The sequence below is a fragment of the Ochotona curzoniae genome, unplaced genomic scaffold (assembly GCF_017591425.1).
Source record: "Ochotona curzoniae isolate NIBS_2020 unplaced genomic scaffold, NIBS_Ocur_1.0 scaffold_3208, whole genome shotgun sequence".
In the NCBI taxonomy this organism is placed as follows: Eukaryota; Metazoa; Chordata; class Mammalia; order Lagomorpha; family Ochotonidae; genus Ochotona; species Ochotona curzoniae.
Window position 1 is genome coordinate 16,136,780 of NW_024467106.1, and position 16,819 is coordinate 16,153,598.

At 48.9% G+C, this 16,819-nt stretch overlaps 1 protein-coding gene across 4 annotated transcripts in view; it reads right to left on the reverse strand.

Annotated features, from left to right (window-relative positions):
- The window catches only part of TMEM268 (transmembrane protein 268), a 127,126-nt gene that overhangs the window by 96,012 nt on the left and 14,295 nt on the right, over positions 1-16,819 (reverse strand). For 2 of the 4 annotated variants that reach the window (XM_040963336.1, XM_040963339.1), the window contains exons 6-8: positions 15,762-15,842; positions 14,520-14,711; positions 8,961-11,649 (exon numbers count right to left, since the gene is read on the reverse strand). In XM_040963336.1, coding sequence (XP_040819270.1) covers positions 11,470-11,649; positions 14,520-14,711; positions 15,762-15,842 — 453 coding nt within the window. In that variant the 3' untranslated portion in view covers positions 8,961-11,469. Of the gene's footprint in view, positions 1-8,960; positions 11,650-14,519; positions 14,712-15,761; positions 15,843-16,819 lie in introns of those variants that run through there. The other 2 variants (XM_040963340.1, XM_040963338.1) reach the window with 1 other exon arrangement.

A 16,819-nucleotide genomic window follows, 5' to 3' on the forward strand; every position in this document is an offset into this window, starting at 1 on the left:
GCATGACATGCCAAGAAATAAGAAAAAGTCATGACAATGGAACGAGCAGCTTGAGAAAAGGCACAGTGGTGATGCCTCAAGGGCAGCGAGCCAGGAGGAAAGGAAATGATGAGGTCACAGGGTCAGAGGCTGGACCAAGTCCCAGCAGGCAAACAGGAGAGCCACTCGGGGGTGGAGGCATGGACTTGGTGGGATTGGCACCATGAGGGGCAGGGGCAACTCTGGCTGCCAGAAAGAAGCCATCAGGGCAGCTGCTATCATTGTGAGGGCTGTCGGGATGCAAGGTGGCAGCCGGTGTAGGAGCTGTTCATGAGGCTGACTTCTAGGCCTAGATGCGTGATTCATTGTAGGAGGTGTGGAAGGGAGGGACTCAGAAAAGAGAGACAGTCCCCATGTCTAACTCGAAACAAAGTGAATAGTGAGACTGTCCCCAAAACATGGATGGGGCGGTGGGGAGGGAAGCAGGTGAGGGTGGTTGGAAAGGGCAGGATAGGAAACAGATCCACTGATTCCCATAAACCATCAGTCAGCTTGGCATCGAGCAGAGGGCCCAGCAGGCTGTGACACTCCTAGAATGAAAACTAATTTCAGTGCTCCCTGGTGATAGCACCTAGAACCAATGCAGAATAAAGTGCAGACTCCCTCATCAACACCACACATGTCTGTCAACAGCATCCCCATGCTTCATCCTGCAGACCCAGCAGGAGATCAAGGAGACTCTTGGCCTGCATGCACTGATCAGTAGGAAGATAGCACTTGGCAGCAAATGGATTCTAGGCAGTGCTGAAACACAGCCAGGGTTCAATGTCATGGCTAAGATTGTGAACAAAGAGTGGGCAAGGAGAGGAGGTGCTGCTTGGGAGCAGGGCTTCAACCACAGGACAAAACAGGAAGAACTGAATAGGGACCTAGACCAGAGCATGCCCCCTGGAGCTGGGCCTCCTGGGAGGAGTCCCATGAGTGGAAGGTGGGGAAGACACACAAAGACACATCTGGCACCACTGGCAGAAGACACCAGAAGGTCCTGGGCCAGAGTGACAGGATCTGACTTCTGTTGTGAGAAGACTTCTATTGTAAGAAGGCTGTGTGAGCTGAGGGAAGACCAGGAGGAGGGAAACAGAAAAAGTAAGGGAGAGCCATCACCCCAGTTCAAATGTGTGATGACAGTGGCTGGAGCCAGGGAGGATCCTGGAAGGTAGTATGCTGGTGTCCAAGGATAGGGCTGGGAGTGAACCCAGTGTACACTGGTCACAGCGGGGCTTCGGCGACAGCAAAAGGGAAGCAAGGACATGGCCAGGATCTGCAAGAGGAAAAACTGTTCAAGAATAAGACAAGGGTCCAGCGTTGTAATGCAATTGGTTAAACTGCCTGTGACACCAGCATCCCAGATGGGTGCTGGTTTGAGTCCCGGCTGCTCCACTTCAGATCCAGCTCCCTACCAATGTGCTTAGGAAGACAGTGGATGTTGGCCAAGTTCCTGTACTCACATAGGAAATCCAAATGGGAGTTGTACCCTCTTGGCTTCAGCCTGGCCCTGCCTTGGCCGCTGGGGGCATTTGGGGAGTGAACCAGCAGACAGCAGCTGTCTCTATCTCTTCCTTTCTCTCTAATTCTGCATTTCAAATAAGTAAATAAAAACTTTTTAAAAATGAATTTAAAAAAAGACTTTCAACTTGGGGTCACTGATGCTGGAAAGATCCCTCGCAGGACAATGCACAGGCAAGGTCAAGTTACACAACAAGTGAGCAAAAGTGTCAGAACTTAAACTAACAAGGTTGAGCTTCCTGATGGGATCCGTCCCAGAAGGAGCCATAGAAAGAGAAGGGGAAGGGAAGGAAGACAATAGAAAGAGTTGTCCCTGCTGCTGCAGTGTCCACATTCGGCTAGACACCGAATCCCCTGTGGGGACAAAACCTGCTTTCTAGATACAAAAGTGAGGCTCAAATTGATGACAGAACACACCCAGAGTACACATCCAGCAAGCAGACGGCAACCCCAATCCTCAACATGAGCTTGTCCATGCCTGTCCTGCATGGGCTGGAGTTCCACTGCCATGGGCTCTATGATGTTTACCTAGTTGGTCAGGTTGGGAAGAATTGAGGGTTAGAGGAAAGTGGGTGTGATATTATTTCCAATTTTTTTCTATTTCTTCTCCCTGTTTCTGGGGGAAGCGGGGAGTTAAGGAGAGAAGCCATACCCAACCTCCCAAACACTCCAGTACCCAGGGATGGGGAATGGCCACCCAATATCACCCCAGGGTCCTGATATGGTGCATGCTCGAAGGATTCTGCCCAAGTGGTTTCGATAGTTCTGAAATGCTGTTAATCCCTCTGATCCAAGGATGAGGAAACTCTTCCGATGTCCATTGGCTGACATAGTCCGAATCTCCATTCTCCCAGATTTTAGCTGTCATCGTTTGGCTGGGGTAGTTTTCCAATTTGTTCTGCCCTTCTTCCTCTGTTATGATACCAGATATCCTCTGCAGGCCCCAGTGGGCTGCCATAACCTCCATGTGTATCTAGGCTAGCCGTCCACTGCTTCATCTTTTCCACCAAGGAGGCCCAGTTTTGACACATGCATTCCACGGTCAGACCACCAATCCTGGACATGAGACCCCACGTGCCTGCACATCCCCACCTGTGCTATTCCCTGACCCCTGCAAGCCCACACATCAAGTCCCCACAAGCGTGCCACTGGGTGGCAGTGAGCTTCCCTCAGTGCCATTGGTGCCCCAGGCTGCCCAACCCAGGCACCACCAGACCCCCCATGCCCAGGGCTCACAAATCTGGCACCCACTGCACAGGTGGGCCCAAAGACCCAGTCCAGGCAACCTGGACCCCACTAGGCAACTCCCCTACCCCACTTCAGAGCCAGCCACACTCTTGTGTGCATTTAGGAAGTGGTTCTGTCAGGAGAATGGTGCTGGAATCTGTCCCCTCCTCCCATAGCTGACTCAAGAAGGTGTCCTTTTAGGTAAACCCTAGCCAAGCAGAGGTGGCAAATCCCCTCTACAGGTAGAACTTCAGAATAGGGGAAGGATCAGTATGGAGAAGCAGGCGTAGCTGCCAGAGGGAGTTGCAGGGGGCTTGGGAGGGTCCAGTGTGACCCACCACTGAAACAACAATGGGCTTCAGGGCTCAGGCCTGCACAGCTGGACACCCACTGCCCTTTCCTCTTCCCAAAGCCCCCAGAACATGGCATCCAAGATCTTCTGTTGTTGCTGTTCCCAAGACAGAGAGGGGGTTCCTGACAGTGTTGCCTCAACCAACCCAAGAATGTCCACACAGCATCATCCGCGGGCCCTCAGTAGGTTCCACAACTGGGTGTGTGCAGTTGGCCAGGGTCCCCAAGACACCACCTCCTGCTGGGACCTCCCCCCTTCCTTTGCCCAGGTGCCTGCTAGGTTCTTGGTAGTGCTGAGTCTAACCTATAATGAGCCAGCCTAAAGCCTCGAGTGGTGATTCTCTATTAGTTACTATATATTAGATGCTTTTGAAGGTTCCTGGTGCTAGTCTGACACATTTTAAATTATGTCCTGGCCACTTATTGAACTTGAGTTGACCCTCCAGCTCAGAGCTGCAACATACAACTCAGTCAAAGAGGCACAAGAACATATGACCTGCCCAGCAGGCTGGGGAGCGGATGAGACACAGTGAGGTGTATCCACGTAGGCCCACCTGCAGATGGGGACTGCGGATGTGTAATTGTCAGGATCAGTTAGGTCATGCTGAAGTGGCAAACGCTACATTCCCCATCACTTAATGCAGCTTGAGGTCAGTCTTACCTCAAACAAGAAGGATTTTTTTAAGCCATGAGCAATTTGAGGAGTCCCCTCATAAGCATATCAGCTTTCTTGTGTGTCACTCAGAAGCCTGCCCTGGCATTTTCTTTTTTTCATTCTTACAGATCTGAGCGAAGATTCTCACAGAAGGAGTGTGCAGCAGAGATGCCCACGCCACTCACCCCAAAAAAAGAAGGGATGCAACTTGGGGAGACCCTGAGTATTCTAATGAGTGGCCCCCACGTGGGCCTGAGCTGTGCAACTGTTGGGGACCTCCACGAGGAATCGCTGGTGAGCAGGAGTCATGATGACGGATTCACAAACTCCCCTGGAGGAGAAGATGTCTGAGCCATGCCTGTGCACCTGCTGGAGTGCCTCCAGCTCCTGGGACAGCCAGGGCCGCAGAGGAGCTGCCTCCCATTAAAGTCCTTGGTCCCTCGCAGGTCATGTCTCTGCTCTTTACGCCTTTCCCAGCCCTGCTTGGTGAATGCGGAGCAGTGAGGTCTGGCCATCTCTCTTCATCAACAGTGAATGTCTCTTGGAGATGCTGTCAGCTCCTGCTGAGGAAGCCAGCAAGGCTCTGCTTAGAAGCCGAGTAGTAAAGGAAACGCTACAGAAGGATATGCAGTCAGAATGCACGACTCTGCCCTTCTCTGATGGACTCCTCCTGGAATAGAAGGGCAGGCTGTGCAGTCAATCCATGCACTGTCAGAGCAGACATACAGGGTGACCTGAAGCCATGAGTCATATGCCAGAAACCTCAACAGCATCCCATGTTAACCAGGGAGCCAGACATTGCAGTCTGTCAACTTCACTCCAGTTTCAGGAGCAAAGAAATGAGAATTGCACAACTGACTTAGGAATTCAAGGAACCCTTACTGGAGACAATGGTGTCTAAATTTTCTAAAGGGTGCAAAGGAATTAGCCAAGCCAGCAGGAGGGGAAACCGCTTCAGAAAGGAGAGGAAAATCAGCCAAGTAGGAGAACTAAGGCATGAAGTGGTGACTGTGCACTATGGTTTGAATTTCAGTGTAAGTGTGGCCCCCACCCACAGCTTCACAGACTGTAAGCTTGGTATCAGTGTTAGGAGGTGGTGAGGCCTTTAAAGAGACAGGGCGTAGTCGGAGATCATTTGGTCAATAGAATACTGGCCTCAGGTGGGAGGCAGCCTTCCATCTCCTCCCACTTCCTTCCACCCCAACCACTCCTGGGCCTCTGACCTAGCCATGTGACCTCTCCCTTGCCATTGTGACACCACCCACCTTGAGATCCCCCCCAGAGCTGTGCTGATCCAGCCCCGTGCCCTTGGACCTCCAGACTCTGAGTAAAATAAACCTCCTTTCCTTATCAAGTCCCCAAGGGCAGGTACTTTATTCTAGTAATAGAAAATGGAGTAACATGGGGTCATCCAGGGTGCAAGAGGGGTGCAGGTTAGAGTTCAGAATGACTGTGTGTTGGGGCGGAGCAGCCAGGCCACTATTAGCTCAAATGACTGGATCCCTGATACTTGCTTGGGAGACCCCAATAAAATTCTCAGCTCTGGCTTCACTTTCTCTCTCTCTCTCTCTCATCAAGTGAATAAAAATTAAAATTTAAAAAAAAAAACTTTTTTTTTTCAAATGGATGAAGGGAAGAGCTGAGTCAGGGCATGGCGGGAAGGAGAGGGGCCGTGCACCATTCACAGCCTCATATCCAGGGCAAAGAAGTCCAATTCTATCCTGAAGACAATGAACAGTCATGGTCGGATTCAAAGCCACAAAGACAAACAGCAATATCAGACGTCTTCAAGATGAACGGTGTCTTTAGCCCATTTGGGAAGCTCCAACAAAATGTGTAACCAGGGGCCTGGCACGGTAGCCTAGCAGCTAAAGACCTCGCCTTGCACGCACTGGGATCCCATATGGGTGTCGGTTCTAATCCCAGCAGCCCCATTTCCCATCCAGCTTCCTGCTTGTGGTCTGGGAAAACAGTTGAGGATGGCCCAAAGCCTTGGGAGCCTTCATCTGTGTGAGAGACCCGGAAGAGGCTCCAGGATCCTGGCTTCAGATCAGCTCAGCTCCAGCTGTTGTTGTCAGTTGGGTAGTGAATCAGCAGACAGAAGATCTTCCTCTCTGTCTCTCCTCCTCTTTGTATATCTGACTTTCTAATAAAAATAATAAATAAATATTTATTCATAAAATAACCAGATAACTTAGAAACAGATGTTTCTCCATTTCTGGAGGCTGTTAAAGTCCCAGGTGAAGGCACAGGCAGGCCCAGTGGGAGGTGACATCTTGCATCCTCACACATGGTGCCTGCTAGGGTGTCCTCACAAGGAGTCAAGGGCGAAGGGACATCTCTCGGGCCTGTTTCTTCAGTGCAGGTATGGTAGAGACATTCAGTGACTGCACTTGACCCCAGACTGGTCATTCATCACCTGTTCTCCAGGAGCAGAGCTCAGCGCTTTAAGCATTTTCCCTTTCATAACTGGCAATGTTGAGCTTCTTTGAGAGAAGGCTAGAGACCCTGAAGGAGGAAAGGCTGTCCTTGGTTCTGGTGTGCACATCTCAGCAGTCTCCTGAGGCACACAAAGCTTCCCCAATTTCGGGCTGCTGTCGTGTGATATTTCCAATACAGAGATCTTGCAGCATGAGGTGGTTGGTACCACTTAGCTATGAGCAGCTAGCTCCTTCTGGTGCCCTGCAAGTGGGGGAGCACCCCCAAGGGGATACTTTCATGAAAAGGTGACTGCTGGGGGTGCTCCCCAACTGCAGGGCACCAGGACGAAGCTGCTCATTGCTAAGTGGTACCAACCACCTCATGCTGCAGGATCTCTGTGTTGGAAATGTCACCTATATCACTAGAGAGATTTCTGGAACATTCTGCCAAAATATCATCTTAGAAACATCCCTACCATCAAGGGCCACAGCCATGTCCTTCCCAACAAGGTTCAAGGTCTCAGATGGGATGGTGTATGCATGGCCCTTCCTTGGACACCCCAGCTCAGTCATAATGGTTGTGGTTGCTTCCTTAATCTGCTATGCCTGTATTCTAGACAGTTCTTACTTCTCACTCTACCAGGCTTTCATTATGCTAATCCCATTAAAGTCAATACTTTATCTCTAGTAAACCTCCCCTAGGCAACTTACTCTGTATTTCTGTCTGTTTACGGGCACCTGACTTACGCAGTCACCCACTAATCCACTAAGGGGCTGTGTAGACCATCACAACAGGCAGCAATCAGGGCCTTGAGCTCGATTTCTCAGTCCAACTGGCTAGCTCACTCAGAACCATCCAGGGAAAAAGAATCTGAGAAGGGGTTGCTGCTTTCTTCCACAAATACCTGCCACACATTAGGTCTGGACTACACAAAACCAGGAGTGGGCAACTCAATCTGGTCTTCCATGTGAGTGGAAAAAAATCCAAGTATTTGAGCCATTGCCTCAGAGTGAGCAACAACAGGAAACTGGAATTAGAAACAGAGTTGGAGACTCAAAGCCAGGTACTCCAACACAGGAGGTGGGCATCTCAAACAGTATCTTACCTACCCGTGCCAAATACCCACACCTGGATTTACTTCCAACCACTGGCAAACTAATTTCTCTCTGATCAGTTAGTCCTAATATGGACAGCAGTGTAAAAGTGGAGGCGTTTTCCCTTAAAATCTGAGTGGATGCATAAGAGCTACCAACAGTCTGCACCTGAAGAGCTAAGATGCTGGAGGAAAGAAGAGAGGTTCTCTGAGGGCTTCTGATCCCTTCAAGGCACCTGCTGAGTCCAAGCAAGGTCCAAGAGGCAGAAGAGTTCATTTCCAGTAGTCTCACAGCCTGAGAGAAACAACACCAGAGGCTTAGGAATCACCACGAAGAAGGAATCATAATTTTTTAAGATGGATTTTTTTTAAAGTTTTCAGCTAAAACTTCTAAAAGATTACCACTTCAGAGTAAGGGCTAATCAGAAATAGAATAGCATTCAAAGGTCAAATCTATCCCAGCCAGATTTTTCCCAGAAGAACAAGAGCCTGGTTTCAATTTTTTTTTTCATTTAAAAAAATACGTGGCATTGAATCAAAAATATCAGGAGATAAGACCAACAAGAGTTGATGGAGAAAGGAGAGACAGAAGAGAATTAAGACTTTAAAGTAAGTAAAGTGAAATATTGAAGGAAATAGATTACAAGATGGACAATTTCATGTGAAAACTGGATACAAGTAAAAATTACGGGACTAAATACTTAATCGGATAAAGAACTTAATTAAGTTTCAGCTCCCACTGATTTGTGTGAGGGTCGAATGTGTGGCTAAACAAAATGTGATATATCCACACACTCTTCAGCACAGACAGGGAGGAAGTACGGAGACATGCTGCAAGAGGAATGAATCTAAATGTAAGACACTACACAAAAATACCTAGACACAAAAAGCCACGTGTCATGTGATTCTGCTTAGAAGAAACGTAACAATACAGAGCAGTGGTTGCCTGGGAGTTGGGAAGAGCAGAAACAGGAAGTAACTCCAAATGAATACGGGGTGTCTGTGTGGGACAGTGATGATGAAATTTAAGTCTAGAATTAAAGTGTGTTGATGGTTGTGCAACCTGGCAAATATAGGAAAAAACCACTTAGCACTTCAAGATGGTGAGTCAATGTGTGTACATTATACATCAACTTTTTAAACTGGGAAATTGTTTAGAAAGAATTTGCTGGAAGTTAAAAAAAAAAAAAAAAAGAAAAAAATTTACAATCATAGTTGAAGATGTTCTCCATTTTGGTCCCTGATAGGACCAACAAAACTGTAATCAATAAGGATAGACTGGAATGCCACAAGGTGAAAGCTTTGTGGATAGACGCAGGTGGAAAACAGCATCCTGCACAGCATCCTGCAGCCTCCATCCACTGAGCCCCTTCCATAGACTCCACCAGGGACCAGGCCCTGAGCTGTCCAGTTATCACCGAGGAGGAAATGGAGGTGCAGGATGTCGGCAGAGGGTGAGCATCTGGCCGAAACTCCCTGCTGTATACAATCCACTGGCATGACCCACAGAGAGATTCGTCTAGAATCTGTACTCACATAAATACACCCCATGGGCTGGAGTCTGAAGTCAGTCTGAAGCACACTAAACACATGCTCCACTACGGTGATCTACCATATCGACAAAGATATCTATCAGACACTCTCTAAATACAAGACAGGGAGAAACCGTTTTAAATAAAATAGCAACAGTTTATTGAATTCTCTTCCAGTTTGTCAAAGTTACAAGCATTCAACATTTTTAATACCATTTAGCCCTTGCAGGAACCCATCATTTGGCTCATCTTCTCCTCATTCCCCCAATGAGGAGATCCAATGCAAGGACACGCTGTTCCTAAGAGGCAGAACCTGGATATGACCAAAGGTGACATGAGAACCCAAGCAGTGAGCTGCTGCCTTCACTCGGTGATGACGCTGCACCAGCCACACTGTGGCCATGCCTGGATTTACACGGAGCCATGAGCTGTAGGAGCAGGTTCAAGTGTGGATCTGCTGTGAAGCAGGTGGGACAGAGGTCACAGAGATCTTATGAATGAGGAAACTGGCTCAGATGCAGAGAAATGTCTAACATGAGCATACCCTGAGGACCCCACCCACCAAGAGAGACCACTCCAAGCTCTAAAGGAAGGGCAGGACGGAACACAGCAAGGGCTCTGTAAGCTTTGTTATCCGACAGGCATATTCTTCTTCCTTGGTATCACTCACCAGGATTTTCTGGTCAGATGATAAACATGGGCTTCTACTGATCGCATTCTATCACCATTTCTTCTGGGCCAGTTCACAATGCTGGTGATCACCTTGTGAATAACTTCGCTCAGCAAACCTGTCCTTGGACTTGGCTGAAGACAGACACCTGAAACAATCCCTTCCAAGGCAGCTGATCCATACATGGGTCGCCCTTCTCTGCCTCGGAGAAAGTGAATAATTGGCTCTGTTGGCAAGTCACCCTCGTGGTTACAATCCAAGTTCACCAGATTCATGTTATAAAAGTGGCTCAGCCAAGGTGACACAGCTAAGAGGTTGTAGTAGATCTGGGATAAAAATTCAGGCCTTCTGCAAGCCAGGCCAAACTTCTGCCCAGGAGTGTTATCAGGCCCAGGCCACTGGAGCCAGGGGGAGCTAAGAAACCTTTCTGTGTCTAGTTAAAGCATAACTGGCTAAGGACCGGGAGAGAGCAGGATAAGCTAGTAATGCCAGGACCTGGTTCCTGGAAGGACCCTTAAGAATCATGCAATCCACCCAGCAAAAGGATGAGTAACTGAGGACCAGCCAAAGCAAGCTACTGGTCAAGAAGTGGCAGATTGGGCCCAGAACCAAGTCCATACCAATCTCCCCATTCCACTGAGTTTGGAGGACAAGCTGCAAGGGCTGCTATGGAGACGGCAAAACAATCAATCCACAGGACTTTTTTTCCCCTTTAGCAGGTCCCAGTCATGCATGAAAAGCATAAAATGAAGTCTTTGTCCTTGAGGAATTTCTAATCTAGCTAGAAAAATAAGCACATGCTCAGGAAAGCAGGATTGACAACATAAAACATGAGCACAGGCAGCAGCTTTGTCAAGAATTAAAAGGGGGCAGAAAATAAACAGGGCTGCCTGCACTGGAAGGGCTTCCAGAGGAGGAGCATAGAAAATGGGGTTCTGAGACATGAATAGGAGTCCAACAGTTAGAAGATAAACCAGCTGCTTCCAAAAGATCTTGGGGAAAATGGAATAAAACTGTAAATATATTCCAGTGCAAACAAAAAAATTTAAATCTCATGCACAGTGTTTTCATCATACACATCTCCACGAGCCTTTTGAAGATCCCTCAGATACACAGATTTTGAACATTTTTGCACCAAAATAAACTTATCTTTTACTTCCATGTTCTCCAAGGTTTTTAATGAAACTTCATATGTCAGTTCAGGAAAGAGTGTCAACTCCTGAGGGGGTTTGTAGGAGACGAGGCCAAAACCACAGGTGAGGGTACCAGGCTAGTGCATTTGCACTTGGGCCTGTGCATCTCTGGGTCATCCAGCTGGCCTCTGGATCTTGAGCGCTCATCACATTCACTCCAGGACAATGTTAGTGTTAGGAAACACGAATGTCACCCTCCAGCTGCAACAGAAACCATGACCATGGGCTGCGTGCCTGTGACAAAATCAGTCAAGTGAAACAGGACCAGTCTGCTCCAAGCACTCCCATCAACAGCCCATCGCTCGTGGTCCCTTCCGTTTCTGTCTCTTGTGGCCTGTGGCTAGCAGGTGATGTGGGGAAGAAGAACTTGAAAGTGGAGGAACTTCTGAGAATGCACTTATTTTCTTCTTTGGACTAGAAAGCCTTAAAACGGAGATGTCCAGGGACATCGCCATAGAGTACCGTCCTCCTTGAGCCTCAGTTTCCCCACCTGTTGTGCAGATGCTGGGAATCCAATCATCCCCTGAGACTGAGTGCTGGACACATGACTGGCCCAGTCTGCTCATGTCCAGGTCTCTGGGCTCTCTATGAGAGGGGTGGGACACTGGCCCTCCCATCCAAGTCCCTGGTCCTACACAGCCTAGGGTAGCTTGGAGTGGGACCAGCCCAGCAGCCACCAGCTTCTACGAAGGTTAGAGACATGTCTGTAGGGCCCCAGACGTGTCTCTCCGTGCCTGGGGCTTGCCATTTCTTAGAGGAAAACAAGTTATCTTCACCCTAGGTCACCTGGCCAGGAACGGGCAGCAGCCAGCGCCGAGGACATGAGCTTCTATGAGCTGGCAGGGACAGGGGACCTTTGGAGAGTCCATGTGCCGTGTGCCCACGGTCTGGGGGAGCTGACAGGTCACCAGAAGCCGGGTGTAGTAGCCGCCAAACACTGCCAGCAGCTGCTGGGCCATTTCCTAGAAGAGGCAGGGAGGCAAAGTCAGGGCCATGAGGCTGCACCTGGAGAGGAGCAGGCAGAGCTTAGACATGCAGAGACAACTATGCCATCCTCCTGCACCTTAACCCAGAACAGGGCTCATGGGGAACTAGTGGGCCAGGCCAGGCCAAGCTGGCCGGAACCCCAGAACCCCAGCCCTATGACTCACGGGGGTTGGGCTGCTTGAGATCTCAGCGTTCCCATCCCCATTGTGGGTGAGCAACTGCTGGATGTAATAATGATATGCATGACAGAGATATGCAACCTTAGAGCACCAGCAAAAGCGACAATTGCACCTGCCTACATCTCCACATTCCAGTGTCCATATATCAGTAAGGTACATGTGGTAAGCAGGAAGAAAATGTGGAGAGAAGAAGGAAATACTCCCATTAAGCTACACAAGGAACCCAGTGGATACCATTAAACAAGCACTCCTATATATTAAAGGAGCCCTTGTTAAACTAGATCGAGGGGCCTGGTATTATGGTATAGCAGGTAAGGCCAACCGCCTGCAATACCAGCAGCCCCAGCTGCTCTGTTTCCAATCCAGTCCCCTGGTATTGGCCCATGTCGAGCAGCCCAAGATGGTCCAAGTGTTTGGTACCAGCTACCCACATGGGAGACTCAGATGAAGCTCCTGGTTTCGGCCATTGTGCCCAGTTGGTAAATTAACCACCAGATAGATAATCACCCTGTCCCTCTCTATCTCTCCCTCTCTTTAACTGATTTTCAAATAAATACATCTTTTTTAAAAATTGGATTTATCCCAAAAAGACAGCTGCTAGATGATCTGTCATCAATAGGCAGCACCCAGGGTGACAGAATCAAACACAAAGCAGAGTGGAGAGGAGGGGCAGGGGGAGCTTCGTCCAATGAGGGGGAGCTGTACTGGAGAGACAGAGTGAAGCAGGTGGTGATGGGTTGTACCATCAGAGGCCATGAAACAACATGCTCTAAAGTGGCCATCATGGTAACTTAAGTCCTTTCTTTATTCACTTCTAACTATTTGAAAAGCAGAGAAGAAAGAGAGGCCAAAAGGCAGGGTCACAGAGAAATCTTTCATCCTTTGGTTCACATCCCAAATGCCCATAATAGCTGAGTCTAAACAAAGTCAAAGCCAAGAGCCCTGAACTCGGCCCGGCCTCCCAGGCAGGCGGCAGGAACCATCTTAACCACTGCACCAAACACCCAACCCGAGATGGGAAATTTTATCACAATGGCAGATTATAATGTAAAAAATAATGTTAAAAATCAGAGGGAACATATGTTCTGAACACATTTCTCTCTCAAGTTCTATTTATCCAGCTGGAAGGATTATAGGGAAATGAGGGAATCCCTTATGCAATTCCACAGTTCTCGTGTCCACTTTATAACAAATGCAGCTGTAAAGTATAGCTCATTTCACCCACCAAAGAAGAAAGAAAGCAACGCAGAGTAGAGAGGGCATGCCCCAGCACCGTACACCTGACAGGCTCCTGGTCAAACAGGAGGGGCTGACCCACCCTGGGACCCAGAAGCTTGTACTTTCCTGTTGAAACTACAAGGGGCAACTACTTTCAAAACCTGAGTGCGCATACACCAAATATTCATGACAGCAAATTGCACTGTGATTGGTCTGAGTAAATCTGAAAAAAATTATTTGAAAGATTTATATTTAATGGATTATTGCACATAAACCCAGACATGCATGCCACTGTAAGCACATGATCTTATTTAAAAAAAAAAAGCCAATGGGATTCTGGTAGGATTTACTACATTTATCATCTTCCCTTTTGAAGAGTGCTATCGGCAGGGCTCCCATTTCCTACCAGAAGGAAGAAGAAGGTATGAGCGACTCCGGATCTTGACGCCCCAACGCTCTTGGCTAAAGAGCAAAGCCAGAGTTCCGCTGAAGCCGCAGACATCATGGTGGTCACCTCTCACTGCCTTTCTCCCCACAGTGAGGGTGTCCTCGGGGTGAGCAGCGAATGTAAGCCACAAACCATAGTTTCAGATTTCTGTTCTCCCAACATTTAGCCATACTGGACAGAGAGCTGGGGTGGCCAGACTCAGCAGACCTCTACTGCTGGAGGAATAAAAATTCAACAGGCATGTACAAAACATTCAGACTGCTAGCTGTAAATGCAGCAGATGGATGGATAGATGCATGCATGCATGCTGGGATAAACGAATAGACAAAACTGATTGACTAGTCAAGACCCAAGTATTTATCAGTATATTCACCATTAACAAAGCCAGAGTCCACCAAAATGCTTTTACCCATCCAATGCAAATATCAAAAACCATATCTGGGGTGATATTTGGCCTAGGAGTTTAAAAGCTGCCTATACCTCACATCAGAAAGTTTGGGTTCAAGTCCTGGCTTTGCTCCCAGTCCTAGCTTCCTGCTGATGCACACCCTGGGAGGTAGCTGGGCAGCTCAAGACATGAGCCCTGCCTCCCACATGGTAGACCTGGACTGGGTTCCTGGCTCCTGGCTCCAGCCTGCCCAGTTCTGGCTGTTGTAGGAACTTTGGACTGAAGGAATAGATAGGAGGAAATGTGCACTCACTCATTCTCCCACTCCACCAACTCCACCTCAAATCAATACTAAATTTTAAAATGTTTTAAATCATATCCAAGACATTAAAAAGTACAACCAAAATAAAATCATAATAAGTACAGAATGATTCCTATACTTATTAGAAAGTGCTGGGGTTAAAGACACAGGCACAAAGTGGCTTTGGCTAGAACACCCAAATGGTCTCCATCAGCTGCAAGAAGCCAGGTTCCCAGGAAGCGGCAACAACAGGCAGTGTCGGGACCCCGGAATCCATGTAGGGTGTGCCGTGATGGCCGTGCTGTCCTTACCTCTGGCTCAGCCTCAGGAACCAGCTGGTGAAGTTCAGTCTGCATAAGTGCTCTCTCCCGAGGACGAGCACTGCTGGGCAGGAGAGGGGCGTCCTCCAGGTCCGTGGGCCCCTCCGCTGTCACTGATGCGGTGGGGCTCACCCCAGTCTCCAGGACGACGCATAACTGGCTCAGTCTGCTTCTCAGCAAAGACTGTGAAGGAGACAAAGTGGAGCATGAGTGTGCCCTGTGTGTCCAGTCCATAACCAGCCTGGTGGGGTCTGGGAGGCTCTCCCTCCCCAAGCTGCTGGCCCAGCAGGGGACGGATCCCAGGACAGACTCAGATGCAGACCTCAGCAGCACAGTGAGCTGAACCATGGACATGAGAGCACGTCCTGCCCCACAAGGCCATGGTCCCTCTGGACTGCCATTCCCTCCATGGGTTTCTCTGGTTTCAAAGCAGCCTGGGATGTGGGTATCTCTAATCGTAGGCTGCAGATGAACAAATTGAGGCTTCAAGGTCACTAGGCACTAAAGAGGCAGGACCAGGGTAAGACTGCAATCCTGGCTGCAAGCACTTTCAGGTCCAGGGAAGGCTGAGCAAGGGTGAGAGCCTAGGCAACCTGCAGCCAAGAGGCCTGGCCTGAAGATGAGCATCATCAACCAGGCCTATGATGGCAGGTGGCAGCGGGTCTCACCAGAACCTGTCTCCCCCCGTAGAATCTGAACAGGATCCCTCTGATCTTCTGAAGAAATGGGAGGAGAGAAACTGAACAACGGACAGGTGTCTAAATCCATGACACGTTTGGATCTGCCAGAATTTATTATTACTATTGTCATCATCGGGGCACGACCCCTTTGTTCCCCCACAAGAGTATTCATAACCTTATTCATGGGCCAAACAGAATGATCGGTTTAAACATAAGCCTGTTTCGGATCTACTGAATTCTGACTCCTGCCTGTGGTTGCCCTGGCAGCGCCAGACCAGATGATTTAATGGGCCTTATACAGCTGTCAGGCTAGACACTCCCCACCATGTTATAAAGAAATAATCATCCACCAAATGAGATGCAGGTGTGATTAATTAAAACAATAGGCAGGGAAACAGTCAAGATGCCCTGGACAACAGCACCCACAGGGTGCACCAGAGCATCCTTCCTCTCAAGGATCTCTGGAGACATCTTCGCAATGCTGAGATGAGGCCACCTGCACAGTACAGCCCCTGGGTCTGTCACAGCAAGAGTCTCAGTGAAGACATCTTACCTCTTGGCTGATCTTCATCTCCCGAACATGGTCAGACAGAAACTGCGTGCAGTCCTCTAGGTCAAAATAGATGAACCAGAGCTGTGGGGAGAGGCTGCTGTGACTGCTGTGGCTCAATGCCAGCTCAGCCTTGAACGGTCCCCCTCCTGCAGCTCACCCGTCTAGAGAGTACCCAGCTTATCCTGTTGCTGGCAGACATTTGTGCCGCCCTGTTCTTTCGCAGAGCCTCACATGTGATCACATGGCTCTAGGGTAGCAGCTGGGAAAAGGGCTCCGTGTGCAAACTTAGAAAATGCCCAGCCCAGACCCCAGCAGCATTCGCCCCAACTCCCACAGGTCGCTGAGCATGGCAGTCAGACTCCAAATCCTCCTGGCACCATGTGGACGGCCAGGGCTGCCACCTCCATCGTCAGTGCTGAGGCACCTTTCTATGTGGAATCAGACCCTGCAACCAGGCCAATCCCACACCCTAGCCAGCTCTGAGATTATCAACTATTAAGTTCTACAAACAGTAGGGTAAGAAACCCTCATTCCAACCCCACCTCTCTTTCGGCTTCAACCTCAACAGTTCCTAGAAGGTCAAGTTCAACTTCACAGGGATGAACTTCATGTTCACTCATTACATGACATCTGTCAGAGTTACATCTCCCCCTCATCATCAATCAATGTTGTGGTGGTCCTTGTCTCACAACTCCAACCACAGACCCTCTCCCTCCTTCCAGTGACAGGTCCAACACACTAAGGTCACATCCCTCTTGCCTACCAGTCTCCCCACTGTCTTATCTTCAAGATGATATTTTTCAGTAGATGTTGGTAAAGATGTATTTTATTTGTTTATTTGAAAGGCAGAGTGATAAAAAGGAAGAAACAGAGAAACAAACAAAGCTCTTCCAACAGTTGATTCATTCCCAAGATGGCTGCAACAGACTAGTCTGGGCCAGGCTATAACCAGAAGCCAGGAACTGCATCGAGGTGTCCCACAGGAGTGCCAGGGGCCCCATGATGGGCCATCATCCACAAGCTGATTTGTCAGGCTCTCAACTAAGAAGCTTTATCCG